We start from the raw sequence: 17525 nt of genomic DNA on the forward strand, positions 1-17525 counted from the left end.
TTTTCGAATTTTGCTAGGTCATCTTACTTGGTTTCACACCATCTGCAAATTAGATGATTAGGCCCTTTAACCTTAGACTAACATTAGACGATTAGGCCTGAATACCTTTATCTCGGTGTGGGCTGGAGCAGGCAAAAAGAGCTTTGGAGTTCTCCACTACAACGTTTTCTCCTCACCGTGATCCATCGTTCTACACTGTCCCAGCAGCCAGGGACAGAAAAGGTCACTATCTTGACCACAACCACCTCATGCTGGCATTTCTAAGTGCAAATATTCCATTTCTATGAACTTCATGAAACATCCCAGCTCAGCCTCTCAGTGGGCTAAGAGAAAAGGGAAGTTAAAAGCATATCTTGGTTGGAATGAGGGAACCGGGGCCACAACTACACTCTCCCAGGGGCTCAACAATAAGAAACCAGAAGTCCACAAAGGGGCATGTCTGGCCCATTCCAGATAAGGGAACTTATATAGGGTGGGACGTGGGCATCAGAACTACCCAGTAGTAAGAGGAGGCTGACATACGGAGCTGGATCATGCAAGAAATTCTCATACCAACTCCCACTTTTCAGAGGAGCAGGGCCCAAGTTCTAGGACGTTGGGCTGCAGAAGGGAATCTGCAGCTGCCTGACAGAGGTCTAGGCAGGCAGGTAGCAGAGCTGCAGGGTGGAAGGGGGAATGAGCTCTAGAAGCTTGCCCTGCCCATGGTGTCCCACTGCAGCAGGACCGAGCTACTGCCTTACAGTGTGGCTGCAGTCCAGGGCGGGGACAGCTATAATGTTTGAACCCTGAGAACAGACTGGTTCCTTCCTGGCTCTCTCAGATGCCCAGGGGTAGACTTTAGTGATTTTTAAACTCAAGCATGCATGAGAAGCACCTGGGAGACTTGCTAAAACACAGATTGCTGGGCTTTGCTTCTAGAGTTTCAATTTAGTAGGTCTGGGATAGAGCCATAGAATTTGCTCCTCTAAAAAGTCCCCAGGTGATACTGCTGCTGGTTTGGGGACCACACTTTGAGGACCACTGATTTAGAGCAAGCAGTGTCAGGGAGAGGTTTGAAACTACCCAGAGGAGGAGACAGGGAGGAAGTCCAGAGAAAAAAGGGCCTCTCAGGTGCCCCCTGTGTAGGACAGCGAGTGGCCTGATGGGAAGAGGAGAGATTATTTTGAGCCATCACTTGGTTTCTATGCATGTATTTGTGATCATTTGATAGTAGTTTTCTTTCTGCTAATCCCTTCTACAGGTTATAGGTATAGCTAAGGGATCATGTAAAATACATACTACAAAGATGAGGGCTGTAGAAAAGAGGAAGAAACAGTGATTCAACTTTCATAGTAGAGAATGGAAGTTAATTCTGGTTTCTCTCTATGCTACTTTTCAGATACATGTCAAAGAAAATGAGAAGTGTAGTGAATTTGATGTAGTCAGTGGAAGAAGATCAAAGACATTTCTGAACTCAGAGGAAGGCCACTATCAAAGCAGTGGCTCACTGGCATGTGCAGATGGGTGAACCACTTATTAGCAACAAGGAACTGCAGGAAGGATCTGCTCTGGCCATCGGTGGGATCTAGGAACATGAAATGGAATGAGCCGTTTCTACACGCCCTGGGGTTACAGGCAGTTACAGAGTGTTTCATTATCTTCCCACCAGTGATGGGGAGAAGCCTGAGAGAGAGGGCCCCGCAGGTGTGTAATTGGTTTTGAATTTAGGAATGTAAGTCTTATTTAATGCCTAACCCCTATACTCAAGGGGTACACTTGCCAAAGGAATTCACCTTTGAGCCAATTTAGAAAGCTTTATCTTAAATGGGGATAATTCTGGAAAACTAAAAACAAGTGAAAGGGGGATGAAGGTAAACCCTCCTGGCTGGACTTACTAGCTTTGCTTAAGAACAATTCATGGACCCCTGTCACCCAGAGCTAATCAATGAACACACTCGCCGTTCCCCAGCTTTTCCTAGGGGGACCCTCAAGCGTGGGAAGATGACCCTCTGTGTCCAGGAGTCTCTGGACTCATTGTGAAAAAGTCTGTGAGACCCTTGCTTCCAAAGAAACCATAAATGCAACACAATGAGGTCTGAATCCATGGCAGTGATCATTTATAGAACAGTCACCCAGAAGATCCAGGAAATGCTCATCTTATCTTCAATAGATTATCATCAAAATGAAAACACAACATTCGAAATGGTCTCAGAACTTTGGGACCCCTAGAAGGAGATGGCAGCTCACATTTTGAGACAATATCCTTTTTTATATTGTGAATGAATGAAATGGACCACCCAAGGCTTACTTGCTTGACTACTGCAATGCATTTAAAATAGCCTCTAAGTGTAGCCATCCACTCACTGTACCCCATAATTCACATTAGGTGAAATCTAAGATGCTATTGATGATAACATGTGCCATCATTTTATACATACATAGGAAAGAAAAAATGTTAATTAGAAATTCTTGATTTAGAGATGTTAAAATGGGAAAAATAAAACCCTCTGTGAGTTTTTGCACAGATGGGAAATCCCAGGGAACATTGTGGAGATTAGGACATGGTGCTTTGAGTCCCAGGCTTGGGCTGGACAGCGCCCCTGCTCCTTAGTAGCTATGGGACCTTGGGCAAATCGCTTCACCTCGCTGTTTCTTTTTTTGTTGAACTGTATTTAACTGATATTAACAATACCTGCTTCTCCCTACATTACTGAGAGAATTATTGTCTGATCCTCTGTTACAGTATTTAATATGTACCTAGCACTTATTAGCTGTTTTATTGCCACTGTTATTATAAGTCTGGCAAGAGTAGACTTAAGAATTTAATATGAAATGATTTTCTTTAATCTAAATGACTCAGTTGCCAAACCTTTAGACATTGTTTGAAATAAATGGTAATGGCTTTGCTTCCTCAGTGCCTTAGTTCTCTAGAAATAAAATGAAATTATCTCTAAAATGGAGTCAAAGCACCTTCCTAAACTGAAGAATCACTCAGAACCCTAAGGAGCTGATGACTCAAACACAATGGGTGAGAGTTTGCATATTGCTTTGCATGACATTTGCATGCTACAGGTTCATTTTTGCTTGAAGTGAAAATCCGCCCACCATCTGCTTCTTTCCTAGTCCCTTATGATCCCCTAGGTGTTGAGTTGGCTGCCTCTGCCTGGGAAAAATAAAGCAGCTGGCATGTACCAAGCTCAGCTGAGTAGAAGGGCAAGTCTGCCCCAGGCTGTGGACCAGTCACCTGTATCACCGTGGCCCATCCTACACAGAGGATGGTCACTGACTCAAAAACCAGTAAGCTGCAAACAGCATCAGGCAGCTTTTTCTGAATAGAACCCCTGAGTATGCATGCATATGCCTGATGGTGAATCAGAAGATACACAGCTAACTGGCTTACAAAATAATTCTTGCCCACTAGCAGCTTCCAAACCAAACCAATGCAAAGCTTCTCTTTTTCCGAGTGTGAATAATTATAATGTAGTGATCATACAACAAAAACTTACTTTCACTCTCAAAACTATCATGACTGAAAGTAAACATATAACAGCTAATATCTAGCAATAAAGAAGAAAAATGAGCACTTAATTAATCAGGGCCCTATTGCTGGAATCTTCTGTCAGTACTATGCATTTGTTTAAACTGAACACTTGCATTCCTGACTGCTTGTCTGCTGACTTCAGTGGATAATGGGTCTACATTATCCATAAGTATGATCAAAATTCACTTAATTGTTGTTTCTGGGGAATAACTGAATATTTCTATAAACTCAAATACTTATGTTATTAGTATATAAACTGGGCAATGATCCTATATGAGATATCATCAAGTATGTATTGTTTATAAAAGAGCTGCAAATAGCACTCTAATGAGTAAATGTCCTATAAGTGATGTTTTGGATACCACTTATAAATACCACCTCAAATTATCTTGGGTTTCTTTATGAACTAGGACACATATGTGAACAGCAAATCCAACCAATCAACTATAAACCCCCAAATTCCTATCTAGATACTGGGGCCAGAATACTACAAATGTAATTAAGCTTACTAGGTTTTAGAGATACTGTTTTATCATAGGATAAATTTTTCTTTTGGTGCCTTACAGAATTATTAAGGATTAAAGTACCTATTAGACTTTTCAAATTATTGGAAATAACATGTAAAACATCATATTTTTACAGATATTTAGAAACACAGGAACCTCAATTACATTAAAATTTCAAAAACTGACCCTAAGAAATATAAAATAACCAAAAGATCAACGTTTATAGTACCATTTTACTTTCCAAAAGTGTCACTCCTCATGGGTTAATTTTTAGAATATCAGAAGTTTTAGAGATTATCTAGTCCAATACCACCATCTTTATACATGAGGAAATTGAGGTCTGGTCTGCAAATTGGCATGAAAAGAGAAAAAATGGCAAGATTAACACCTAGGACCAGCAGGTTCCAGGACAGTGGGCTGGAGCTTCTGGGATGTGGGATTAGAAGCCCTGGCTGGGTAAGCAACTCTGTTAAGGAGCTTGGAGCTATGAAGGAAGCCATGTTTAAAAATGAGAAAAAGGCATAGGGGAGGAGTTGATTCTAGAAGAGTAATTATCTAACATAAAGATATTCTGGGCCCAGAAGTTGAGTTAACTTCTGAGTCTGAGGTCATCTGGTGAAAGGCGTTTCCCCTGGGAGGCAGGGGTGGGGCTGTCGCCAGGGAGGGAGGCACTCAGTCACTTCCTTACTCCCTGGGCAGGCTAGGAAAGCAAACTCACAAACTCACTTTATAGAACACGGAACTAGACATAAAAGCAAAAGGTGAATGCGAGTGCAGCAGCTGAATCATCCAACCAGTTGTAATCGCAATAGAAAGGAATCGCCCCCTTCCCTGCTCCTTTTGCCTCCTAACCAGCTCAAGGTCCAAAACTGAACAGGAGGCAAGAGTCTGACCTCTATGGAGGTGTTTCCTGGGCTACTTGTTCCTGGCTTCTGGCCAGACTCACCCAGTGGGAAGGTCAGGCAAGACACAGGAGGGCGGGAGGGAAAGAGATCAGAGGATCTCCCTTGCTCCCTCCTGCAGCTCCTCCCCAGTGGCTCCTCGTTAGTGGCTCCCACTCTCCCGAGGCTCTGCTATAGCAATTCCTGCCCTGGCTTGTGCTGGCCCGGGGCGGTCAACTCCTTCCTGGGGACCTTAACACTCCTGGCTGGTTCTCTTTCACTCCTGCATTCACAGGTGACCCATCTGAGCTGGAGTCTGTCTCTTGCTAGACCCCGGACTTCATACTGGAGAACCAGAAGCCAGAGATGCTGGAATCAACACAGCATCTCATACATACTGCCACTTACTTAGCAAAATTGTACATCAAAACCCGAGATATCTTACAGAGTAAAATGGGAACTCCACATATACTTTTAAAATAAAGGGACCTTCAAAAACCATCAATCTTCAAACCCCCCAAACTGTAGCCGTGGCAGTTCACTGTCCCCTTTGTTCTCTGTGGGAGAGATCTTCAGTGGGAAAGCATGCTCTACTAGGAGTAATGGAGACTGCCTCAGGTCTCAGTCTCCTGCGTTGTACAGGGAAGTAAAATTAAGGGGAATTTCTTGACTGCCTCAAAGGAGTTGAGTGCTACAGACGCAGCAGCAGCAGCAGCAGCAGCAGCAGCAGCAGCAGCAGCAGCGACAACACAAGCTAGAGGCAGGGGAGGGGAAGGGAGTAGGGTCAGACCTCAAGGAGGGCCAGAGCATCTGGAGGAAGCGGCCAGAGAAATGAGCAGATCCTAAGACTGCAGCCCCCACAGGAAACTACGTGTCCTCTGAGGACATCATGTTTAGAACCCGGTAGTTGTATTACTTTGGAATAAAGAGTCAGTCTTTAGGAAAATGTCCTGCTGTATGGCCAGCATATTTTGTTACTAAAGGGAGAAGTATGTAACATATATTAGAATATTTTTCATAAAGTCTGTAATTAAAAAATTACCCACACTAAAAGCAAAGAAGCATTGGTTATTTAAAATAGAATTAAAATATAAGTTTATCTTATTCCCTGGCAATGCTGAATAAAGTAAGGGTTAACCATGACCTCTTTGCCAAAATTCCCTTTAGCTGAACCAGGAAGTGAGGAGACTGAAGTCTCTAAGGACATGTGCATAAAAGGAGAGACTTTGCCCCTGGGAGGGGACAGTGCAAAGTCACTGAACAGAGCGGAGCCAGCCGGGGGAGTCCCCCCAGGTGACCCTCCAAATACCATTTCATCCAAATCCCTTTCCCTCCCCCTTATCACTCTCACATATTACGTCTCTACTAAGCTTTCATTGAAAAACAGGTTCCGAAACCAAAAACCATTTGAATACTGCTGGTTTAGATTTATCCCAGGTATATACATGCACGGCTACTCTGCACAAGTCAAAAACTGCCCCAACCTGACTGTGCTTCTTAAATGCAGTTTCATTCTGATGTAGAAGGCCTGTCTTTGTCAATACCTAACCCCAAGCAAAATTATCTTATTTCTAATCACTTGATCTTTTTGAGAAAGGATAAAAAGTATCAGAGGCATTAGAAATTAGTAAGATCAGACAACGAATCAGCTTACCTGCTGTCCCCAGCATTTGCAACATATAGCTTCCCCAAAAGGCAAATCACAATGAGGGCTGTGCAGCCGCCAGAGATATTGTAGGAACTCCTCTCTCGTTCTATTTGTAGGTCCTGAAGAAGAAAACAAAGTTAGTGTTGGACTGTGTAGGAATTTGTATCAAAGGCTTTCTGACCCTCGCTCCGTTGACCCAGTCCAAGAGACTGAATGTACTTCAAGAAGGGACTAGAAAACCTTCAGTGCTTTTCTACAACCTAATGAACATTTCTAGAGAGGACACTGGCATAAAACTGCCTCCTATTAGACCATCTGTGAACCAGAGACAGGAAACAAAGGATGGCAAACAGATAGCACTCGGACAAAACCAAGAAGAATACAATGTGTTAAATAAGTCCTATTCAATAAATATCATCTCTTATGGGAAATTTAGTCTTTGTAAGGGCTGCCTGGGCTGCCATGAGAAACACACAATAGACGGGCTGAGAATGCCAAGGACTTGGACCTGATCAATGTTTTTAACCCCAAAGTCTCGGATAAATAGTTTCTTTTACAGCTAGATGAGAGGTTATCTTTTGTTCGACCAGGAGTCAACCCATGACTTAGAGATCAAAGATTCACGTTTCTGAACTCTGATTTTTCCTCTTCCCACAGCCACCAATTTACAATGGTGACACATTCATAATGCTAGCCACCATTTACAGAGCACTTTCTCTCTCCCAGGCGGTGTGCTAAGCACTTTACATAATCTCATTTCATCCTCATGACCATCATTAACCTCATTGTTCAGCTGCAGAGAACTGGGATAGCCTGCCCATGTTTACCTGGCTAGTGTTTGGATTTCAACCTGGTTCTCCTCCTCCAGAGCTTGTGTTAAAACCAGCCACCTAATGAGGCCTTCCCAAGAAAATAAAAAATAGACCAACACTTCCGTTCACGGATGTGCATCATCAAGACAGATGCCTTTGTGAAATTCTGTGTTAGTGTCAAAAGCAAGAGTCTGTGATGACCTCAGAAAAATAAGAGTTGAGTTAGGAAGATATACTGAATGTCAAGCTAAAATAACACCAAACATTCCAGTAGTAATCTACTGTTGGGGCAGATGGAAGGAGAATGAGGGTTGGGTACAAATTGTAAGTAGAGGAAGAATTGGTGTCCTGGCTGATGTGGACAGTGCCATTGGCAGATCTAGGGCCGGGCCACTTTCGTGATTCTGAGAAACCCACGGAATGAAAGCTCAGCTGCGTCAGCTGCCCTCTCTCCCAAGGGGGAGAGAATTCAGGAATGAAACATTTACCAGCTCGGGGGGCCAGAGATGCTAAGGTAAAGGTGGATAAATTACCAATGGGAAACTGAAGAGCCTGAGCGGAGGATACTGATGAGGGACAGCATACTGGTTAAAAAGTAGAGAAAAAGTACAAAGACAGGACATGGCAGAAACCAACACAACCTGGTAAGGGGCCAGGGGAGGGGTAAGAATGTGTGGAGGGGGATGTAGTAGTTTAGAAACAAGTGAGGAAATACTTAATACTTCCATCCAGGAGTGGACAGCAGCAATATGAGTTACCGAAGGGTCAAGCACGAAGTCTACCTTCAGAGGACTATGTTAGATTTTTTATACTTACTTAAACTCTATATAAATTCGCTTTCTTAAAGGATTTTCATAAGGATTAAATTAGCTGGCATGCGAGGGGTTTAGCGGGTCATCTAGACCTTTCCACAGCTTGGAGGCTCCACAATTGAGAGTAGTGACCTTTTTAGCTCACCTACAACCTTCAACACCTACACTGGTCCAGGTAAATGGTAGTTTAATAAATGTCTGTTAAATTGACAAACGAAGAAATAAGTTTTACAATGCCTTATCTCTCCACTACCTTACCTATTCCTTAATATGAGAAATGGTTTCCACAATTCACAAACAAAAAACTTATAATGTCACTGCTCACCGAGATAGTAATTAAGCAGGGACCCATGCTTCAGTTAAAATGCAATCGATTGGCAAGAAAACAGTTCTTAGGACCTACACAAGAATGGTAGGAAGCTGGAGGGTGAAGGGAAGGAGGGGCATGGATGTCAGGTGGGAAGGATTATCTCAAGGCAGTACAAGAGAGGAGAAAGACAACATCGAGATGTCTATATAACCTCCAAAAAAATCCAGAAAAACAGAACCAATAACCCTACCCACAAAGGAGTTTGTGGATGAAAATGTCAGATTTTTTTTGTATTTAAATAACTCATATAAAGTTGATGTTATGGTAGCGAAATATTTCATTAATATATAAATTGGTATATGAAGTCTATCTCTAATACTACTGTTTTTAATACATTGGAAGGAATTGCTCTAGCTGCAGAAACTATCCTTTCACAGCCAGAATCAATATTTGTTTAAATACCTAAAAGTCTGAATGAAAGACAGTATTTATTAAAAGTTCTTTGAACACCCAACTGCTTGTGTGCTGCAGTATATGGACTGGAATGTGAATGATGTTTGTCAGACTTAATCAAATCATTGGTGTGATCCAAAAAGGGGAAAACCCTGTGGTACACAAAGTCCATATAAAAGAGCTGTCCATGGCAAAGAATTCCCCTGGGACTCAGATAAGTAAGTTTAGTCTGCACCATAGGTAGGTGCATTATTTACCATGGTTTATATCACAAAAAGATCTGAAAATTATTTAATCCTTAGGAAAAAAAATCAAGGCACAGTGCTCAACACCAAGATTTTTCTGCTTTAATTTTGGGGGAAACATTCCAGTTAGCTTACCCAGTTAATTCCTTGCTATATTATATTAACAGTGATTGGGTATTTTTTGTTAATTGATTTCATTGTTTCTTTCACCTGTTTCTATGTTTGACTATTAATATATTCCCTCTGTAGCTCCCCCTGAATAAGGAATGCTAAATTTGGCAGCACTTTCTCAAAAAGAATGAACTTAACTACTTTTTATGCAAGGAACTTTGCTACACGCTTTCATTGGCCCCTCTCCCACACTGTGTGGGGTACACATGTGTGTATACGCACTTTAATTACAAGTGTGCTTTCTGGGATCATGGTGTCAAGAATTTGAAAGCTGTGTCTCCACAGACCTCATCCCCCTGAAGGATTCACTGACGTTAAAATGCTCTCTTCTATTTCTTCTAAAACTGTGTGCAAGTAGAACATATTCTAAAAATAATTGCTTCCCTCCCCCCTCCTCCCTAGAAGCCAAAATAGCACATTTATTTTTTCCTACATACACCACCTACTCCTCTTTAAAAGATGTTTCACAAAATCTGAGCACTGAAAGGAACATTAAAGGACCATCTGGGTGGTTCTTTTACTATCAGATCAAACATGATAAATGAAGTCAATAAAGATATATTTACCATTGAATTATCTACCATTTTTCTTCAAACCCTCAACCTTTCAAATTAGCTTAAGCTTTTTATACTCTAGGTAAAATAATAAATAAAAATGTTGAACTATTTTTTTTAAACCATCAAGTTTGGGTATTTTTACAAAAACCAATGAAATCATGGGAAAAACTGCCTACTGTTTTGTGCTAAGCAAGGACTAATTTGGAATATTTCCCCATTTTAGCTGTCAATGAACCCTCAGACGTAAATCTAGAATAACTTCCTAGTAAAACACATGCACATACTATCATTCCTTTCAAGTATGGGCTAACAGGATCACATAATGACTCACAAAATTCAATTAACAAGATAATTGATTTATCTGCTCCATCAAGGACGCTGAAGACCTCTCAAGGCAACTTTCTACTTAGCAGGACTGAGTTATCCTCCTTGTGTCTGCTTAATTATTACATTTAAGCTAGGCTTATCTCTAAATCAAGCAATAGGTCCAATTTTTAAGACTTGGGATTTTATTTTGCTCCTTGTTGCAAGGAGGAATAGAAGCAAGGAAGGAAAAAGACGTGTGTGCAATAAGACTAATTCAGCCAGAAAGAATTGCAAGAAAAAAATTATATTATCCGTGATGGTTGTAATTTGGTTTGAAAGTCCCACAGATTATGCAACTCCAGGGTCATTCTTTGTTTCCTACCAATTTCAGGTTGCAAAAGGAAAGCAATATCGCATAGCAGAAAGGAATGAGTGATGGGTAGTTTCAATAGGACCTGGCAGCTCTCCCTGGCTGGGTTAAAACATGGTTTTGAGCACACTGTTAATAGTGTCAGTCACAAATAATAAGATTCTGCATGGTTTCAGTATCCAGGTCTGATCCTGGTTTATTCTGAGAACAAGGCCATCTGCCAGCCAGGCAGCGGGGAAGAAAAAAAGCAGTACTGTGCTACCTAATATCGCCACCTGCTGGCCTCTAGTGGAATCACATGCTCACTCCTTCCAGAAGGAGGAACTTCCTGTTCTAACAAAAACAAAGACAAAACTGTAACTTAATAGACAGGCAAGTTCCCAATTTACCATTAATACGCTAATTTTAGAAAACACCAGGATTCATTAGCTATGAATTAGCTTTGCATTCGTTCTCCCCCTTTTCATCACAGTGTCATCACTTACTTACATTATTTTTACCAACAAAGCCAAGCTGCCTGGTATTTCCAACCATTTACTAATTGAAAGATGTATACGGTAGTTTCACAACTTAAAATATTGCCATTTTCCTCCCTTCCTAATAACCAACCGTGGTGGGGAATCTATACCCACGCCGAAAAGGAAATAGGGTAGAACTCTGAGATCCTTCTGGCTACTCCCAGAACTCTTCTGATTCACAGGAGGGCAAAGGCCTCCTGTGACTCACCCAGGAAGGAACTGACTTCCTGAGTCTGAAATGTTGGCTATTCGGCCATTTTGGGGGGAAGGGAGAGGGTGGGAAAATAGGCAGGAGATTTGGAATCAGGACTTAGAAGACATTTATCTTGTACACATCTATCGTCCCAGGCCAAACAACCTAAATAACAGGTGACAAAACTTAACTAAGCCAGGCACCATGAGGAAGCAGAATGGAAGTCAGTCAAAAAGTTCCAGCAATTATGGTCCTTTAGGAAGCCAGGGTTCTTTTTTCATAGTGGACATGGGAGGGATTAGCTACACAGCCTTCTCACTGCAAAGGAAGAGCCAAGATGAGATGCCATCAGAGGGTTTGGAGGTAAAGCTGTTTCTGACAGCGTGCACAGTAAGTGTTAAACGCCAGTGGTCAGAGGTCACCTTTACCACCAGCCTCACACGGAGCCGGCAACCCAAGGATCAAAGACGAAAAGCACAGCTCTCAAAGCCGCTTAGAGTGTTTGATGAAACTGCTGCCACCTCCCCTCATTCGAAGCATTTTTCCCCCTTTCTGTTAGTGTGTATTTTGCAACTAGTTTCTACTTTTTCTCAGATATAGGTACTATTTACTTGGACTTGGTGTTTCTGAACATTTTTAACAGAGTCACTCTTTTGGATAGGTATCAACATTTCACTACCTCCTTTAATATGATTTAGAATATCAATGTCAGTAAGATATTGCCTATCTCTATGTTCCTATAATGTGTGACTAGCAATGCCCCCAGATATAAGATCTTATCTTTTACTTCTATCCTCAGCGGTGTCTAGAAGAATGCTGATTATAAAATGTAAGCTCAGTAAATACCAGTGACTGAGAAGAGTATTTCTTGGTGGAAAAAACACAAACCGTTTTCCCCTGTTCTCACCTCACAACGATCAACACAGAACACTTCTGTGACCAGGTGTGGGCGGTTTTCCTCCTACACACACCAGGCCATCAGTTCTGCAGCAGACACCAGCTGGGTTTCCTCCACTTCACCTCCAACCTGTGAGATAGCTTCGGATCCCACAGGCTGAGGGCTCTGGCCCCAAGACTGCCCCCACTTCTGCTGCCAGTCACAAGCCCCAGGTTGCTTTACCTGTACTTCTGACCAACCGGCTACAAATCAGGGTTCCCACGACCTCCCTTCTTGGTTTTGATTAATTTACTCTAATGGCTCACAGAACTCAGGAAAACACTTACGTTTACTGGTTCATTATAAAGGATATTACAAAGGGTACAGATGAAGAGATGTGTAGGGCCAGGCATAGGGGAAAGGGCATGGAGCTTCCATGCCCTCCCTGGGTGCGTTACCCTCCAGGAATCTCCACGTGTTCAGCTATCCAGAAACTCTCCGAATCTTGTCCTTTATTTTTATGGAGGCTTCATTACACAGGCACAATTGATTAAATCATTGGCCACTGGAGATCAACTCAACCTTCAGCTTCAACCTGAGGTTGGGGGATGGGGCTGAAAGCCCCAGCCCTCTAATCCTGCCTTGGTCTTTTTGGCAACCAGGCTCCCTCCTAAAGCTACCCAGGGCTGCCACCCCACAGTCTTCACATCAGGATACAAAAAGACACCTATCACTCTGAAGATTTCAAAGATTTTAGGAGTTGCATGCCAGGAAATAGGGACAAAAACCAAACATCACAGCGTTGCACTGAGAGAGAGAGACAGAGACAAAGAGAGTCCAAAGAACTCTGGTTCCACATCACTGAACTACTATAAATAAAGCAAACACCCTCAGTGAAGGAGAAGGTCTGCCTTTAGGGATACTGTGACATTCTGAGTTTCAGGGGGAACAACTGCAGAGATGCCATTAGTGAGGCCAAGTAGAGGCCCAGGTGCTAGGTTTGGGGAACTCAGCTTTTAGGAATTAAAGTGGGAGAGAAGAAAAAGGATCACAAAGCTGAAATGCATATATGACAACCTTATTTAATATTGAGTTTCCTAGTACAGAAAACCAGAATGACATAAAACCTGCAATACCTAAAGAACACTTAAAAATGGGAAAGCTATTAGGTGGCTGGGTACTGTAGGAGGAAAAAAAAGTTTAGGAATGGCCTGGAAATTCCAAAGCTGCCCCATTATGTGTTGGGCATTTCAAAAAACCAAAGGTTGACACCTTAAGAGAAAAATGACTGTCAAAAAGCTAATAATATTGAGAGAGGGAAGAAAGAAAAAGTAGTTTATGTGAGTTAGCAATGGCCTTCCGGGCCACTATTTTGAGAGTATGTGGTGTAATTTCTGTGTTGCAGAATCAGCAGCTCACCCGAAGCAATTTAATAAGGTTAAATTGGGTGCTGTTTCTATGAAACTGGAGATTTTTTTCTGAAGTTCCTGATGGAGCAAAGATAACACAAGAGCATCTCTTTGTGATTAAGCTAAACAGAAGACTTATCATCCAAACGGACATTTTTGAGAGTGAAAGGGGACAGTATTGGTAATTACCCTGGGACAGCAGGCATCAACCGGCTCAGTCCCTGGCACAACACGAGGTAGGGCCACCCTACCAAGTACCATCAGGACCAAAGAACTGATGAGCTTCTCACTTCATAAGGCCATGTACCACGCACCATGGTGCAAAGTCCAGGTGGGCTGCAGGCATGCAGGGGCCTAGAGTGTGAGGAGGAAGCTGGGAGTTGGGATGACTGGAGAGGAATAAACATGGAAAAGAGAAGTGGCTTAAAGCTAAAGGTTCATAAAATGGCACAACTAGCTCTCCACAGGTGGGTTCCAGAATCTCCAATTCACCTTGCCTCATTCCTAACCTTGAAATCTACCTTCTGACCATGGCAGACGGCAGCTTGTCGCCTTTGGCCCACCTGGGTTCTCTCTCTGACTGGGGCCTTCACACAGATGGTTTCCTCAGCCCCGTTTTGCCTGCTTGACTCCCACCCGCCCCCAGCACCACCCCCAGGGAACCCTTCACTCTGTACCAGACCCCACTTCACCCTGTATCTCCCCTCTCACGGCTCTTCCCCTTTGTATTTTACGTGTTTAATCCCCATCTTTGCCCAATTTGTTCAATGCTCTCTTCCCATTCATGCCTGGTATAGAGTTGGTTCTCAACAAATATTTATTGATTGAACAAATTACATATAAAACGGAGGCAAGCAATTTGGGCTTTTTTTTTTTTTTTTCAGCTGACAACTAAGTTTCCAAGGAAAATTTCAGGTAATGAACTGGATAAGTATAAGCTGAAAAAATTTAAAAGACAGGAAGGAGGTGCTTTACTAAATATTTTTCTAAATGAACCTCTCTTTTCAAGTATAGTCATAATTTAAGCAACCCCGAGCCATTCACAGCCTGGAAGAGGCTGAGACCTCTGTCTAGGCCTGAGTCAATGTGACATTGGCCTCTAGTGGATAAAATTGAGAATACAGCAGTTCCAAGTAAAAGATGTGCCGTGGTACTAGTCGCAACTGAAGGATATGAAAACTCCAAAGTTTCCTTTGTTTTCCACTTCTACCACATAATAAAATGATTTTTTCCTCCCATGTGGGGAGAACCTGTTGTCACATTTTTGCCTAAATAACTAACTTTAAAAATAATTAAATATTTCGCATTCTGAGCATTGTATTCTAGAAACATTTATTCACATCAGAGCTTCTATGAGAGCCAGAGAGTGAGATTTTATACCAAGCTTGAGCAGGAGTCAATTTTCCTACCTTGCTTCTTTTTTTCCTAAAGAATCTTTTCCAGCCGCCTGGTGTTTTTATGGTGATTGCAAGGTTGTATGGTATTAGAAACTCATGAGATGGAAGTGCGTTTTATTTTTTAAACATTTATTTTTTTAAGAGACAAAGGTCTCGCTATGTTGCCTAGGCTGGAGTGCAGCGACTATGCACAATCCCACTACTGATTAGCACAGGTGTTTTGACCTGCTCCGTTTTAGACCTGGGCCGGTTCACCTCTCCTTACGTAACCTGGTGGTCCCCCAATCCTGGGAGGTCACCGTATCGATGCTGAACTTAATGTGGACACCCAGCTGGCGTACTGCACTACAGCCCAGAACTCCTAGGCTGAAGTGATGGACCTGCCTCAGCCTCCCAAGTAGCTAGGACTGCAGTCCCCAGCCACAGCACCCGGCAGAGGTGCATTTTAAACCACCTGCTAGTCAAAGGGTAAATGTTATCTACGTGACAAGGAGAGAAAAACTGAGACCAAAGAAGGGATACATTTAAGTAAGGAAAAGGTGCAAATTTGAGGTGTGACTGTACGAACTATGTTTGCCTTATAAACAAATCAGATGACGATGTTCACTGTTGTTATTATTTGCTTATTAGCACACGACCCAACATTGTGAGATCCTGGAGTGTGCACAGTGTGTACACTCAGTTCTGGTGAGATGCTTTTAGCTGCTCTGGTTTCATTTAACAGCTTGTCACCACTTTTTAATCTCCGGGCTTTAAGGACACTACAGCCCACTCACCTAACTCAAGTGCTTATAAACATCCTTAAATATCTCTCCCTCTTTATCTGTAGGCAGGTTGCCGCACAGGAAAGAAAATCTCTGGAACCAAAATAATTGGCTTAGAAAAAAGCGAGCTCAGAGAGGAAAAGAGGTCAAACAGAACAAAGCAGCGGCGGCCTGTGCGCATTCTTGCAGGGCAGAGGGGCGGCGAGGCCGGCTGAGGACATCAGCAGTGAGGCAGGCGATGGAGGATGCCGGATCCCTCGGATCGGACCCACCCAAACGAAAACGCACACAGCCACGCGCCCAGGTGAAACCAATGCCTCTCGGATCCCAGCCCCACGGTTCTGTTCTCCTCTAGCAGCTACTTGGTCAGCAGTGGGAACCACATCACCAATCGTGGTAAAACAGCCCTTCTCAGATGAGGCTTGTATAGGAAGGTTACTTTTGAGCACGTTCCTCAACGCTGCTCCCCCCAACCCCTGGACTTCAGACACACGTGTAAAACTGATGGCAACCACGCTCACAGTGCCATTAAGTGGAATGGGGCCAGCTGGCACCAATACGGGTGTGATGAAATGGAAGTGGTAAGGCATAGATTTCATAAGCCCATGACCTCATGCGCTACCCCTCTCTTTCATCATCTTTTACATTTCTGCCAGCACGCAAGGCCAGGAACTCTATCCTGCGGCCGACTTCTACGAACAGAAGCCGGGTCATAAAAGGAGGCGTCCGGGCGGCAGCAGGCACTGAGACCACGCACTTTCAGGGAACCCTCCACGAAGGAAGGATTCGGCTTGAGCCACCGCCCGGCCCCTGTCGCCCTGGTCTCTCCGACGGTACCTACCATTTCCTTGAACGCGCTTTCCAGAGCCCCGATGACTAGGCACTCGTGTGGAATCTTCTTCTCGGTGAAGAAGCGCGTGGGTGGGGTGCTGGGGGAGCCGGGGGCGCCGACGCCCCCGCGCAGGGAGGCCGCGCGGGTCAGAGTCCGGCTGTTGGCGGGCGTGTTCTCGGGCTCCTCGCCCAGGCAGGTGGGCGGCAGGACGGCCGAGTTCTTCAGGATCTCCACGATGTCCTGCAGCTGCTCCGTGACATGGTGCTGCAGCAGGCGCGACGCCACCACGGCCGCCCCGGAGCCCGCGTGCCCGTCAAACAGCGACCAGTAGTGGCAGGGAACGCCCTCGTTTTCCTGGTGGGAGAGGGCGACAGGGAGGGGTGAGAATGGCTGTGGCCTCCGCCCCAGTGGTCTGCAAACAGTGGGGTCACAACATGGCAGAAATACCCAGGGAAGGGTCCCCAGATCAGTCACTATGGTTACCACCACCCAAGGGACGAGGTAGTTCTCCATCTAGGGAAGGAGCCCAAATCATCGCATACTTAGTCACTACTTGGAGGGCAAGATCTACTTTAATTTGACGCGTGGTCATCTGCGGTGAAACTCCACGCAGAGTCCAGCTTGAACACCAACGCCTCACCTCCTTTCTATTTCAACCCCAAAGTAGGATTGGCCTGGAGTCCTCAAGAAAGTTGGACCCTTTTGTAGATTCTCCACGGGGAAATATGTAGGCCTATTCCCCCACCCCCATCCCCCTTTAGGGCCCCTACACTCCCAGATAATTGTCCCAGCTTCCTTGTCTACATCCTGAATTTTTAGAACATGTTTTTCCTCCTAGACACCCAGTCTAGTCCAGGCCTCACAAGATGCAGCTATAATAATGTCCTTTTCATGTTTTCTACCTCACTCTTTCTCTCATATTGCTAATCATCAGGAAAATGCAT

At 43.7% G+C, this 17525-nt stretch overlaps 1 protein-coding gene across 1 annotated transcript in view; it reads right to left on the bottom strand.

The window, feature by feature from the left end:
• The window catches only part of PPM1H (protein phosphatase, Mg2+/Mn2+ dependent 1H), a 235427-nt gene that overhangs the window by 105005 nt on the left and 112897 nt on the right, over positions 1–17525 (bottom strand). The window contains exons 3-4 of the mRNA XM_069490674.1: positions 16591–16935; positions 6562–6674 (exon numbers count right to left, since the gene is read on the bottom strand). Coding sequence (XP_069346775.1) covers positions 6562–6674; positions 16591–16935 — 458 coding nt within the window. The remainder of the gene's footprint in view (positions 1–6561; positions 6675–16590; positions 16936–17525) is intronic.

Source organism: Eulemur rufifrons, chromosome 16 (genome assembly GCF_041146395.1).
Source record: "Eulemur rufifrons isolate Redbay chromosome 16, OSU_ERuf_1, whole genome shotgun sequence".
Taxonomy (NCBI): domain Eukaryota; kingdom Metazoa; phylum Chordata; class Mammalia; order Primates; family Lemuridae; genus Eulemur; species Eulemur rufifrons.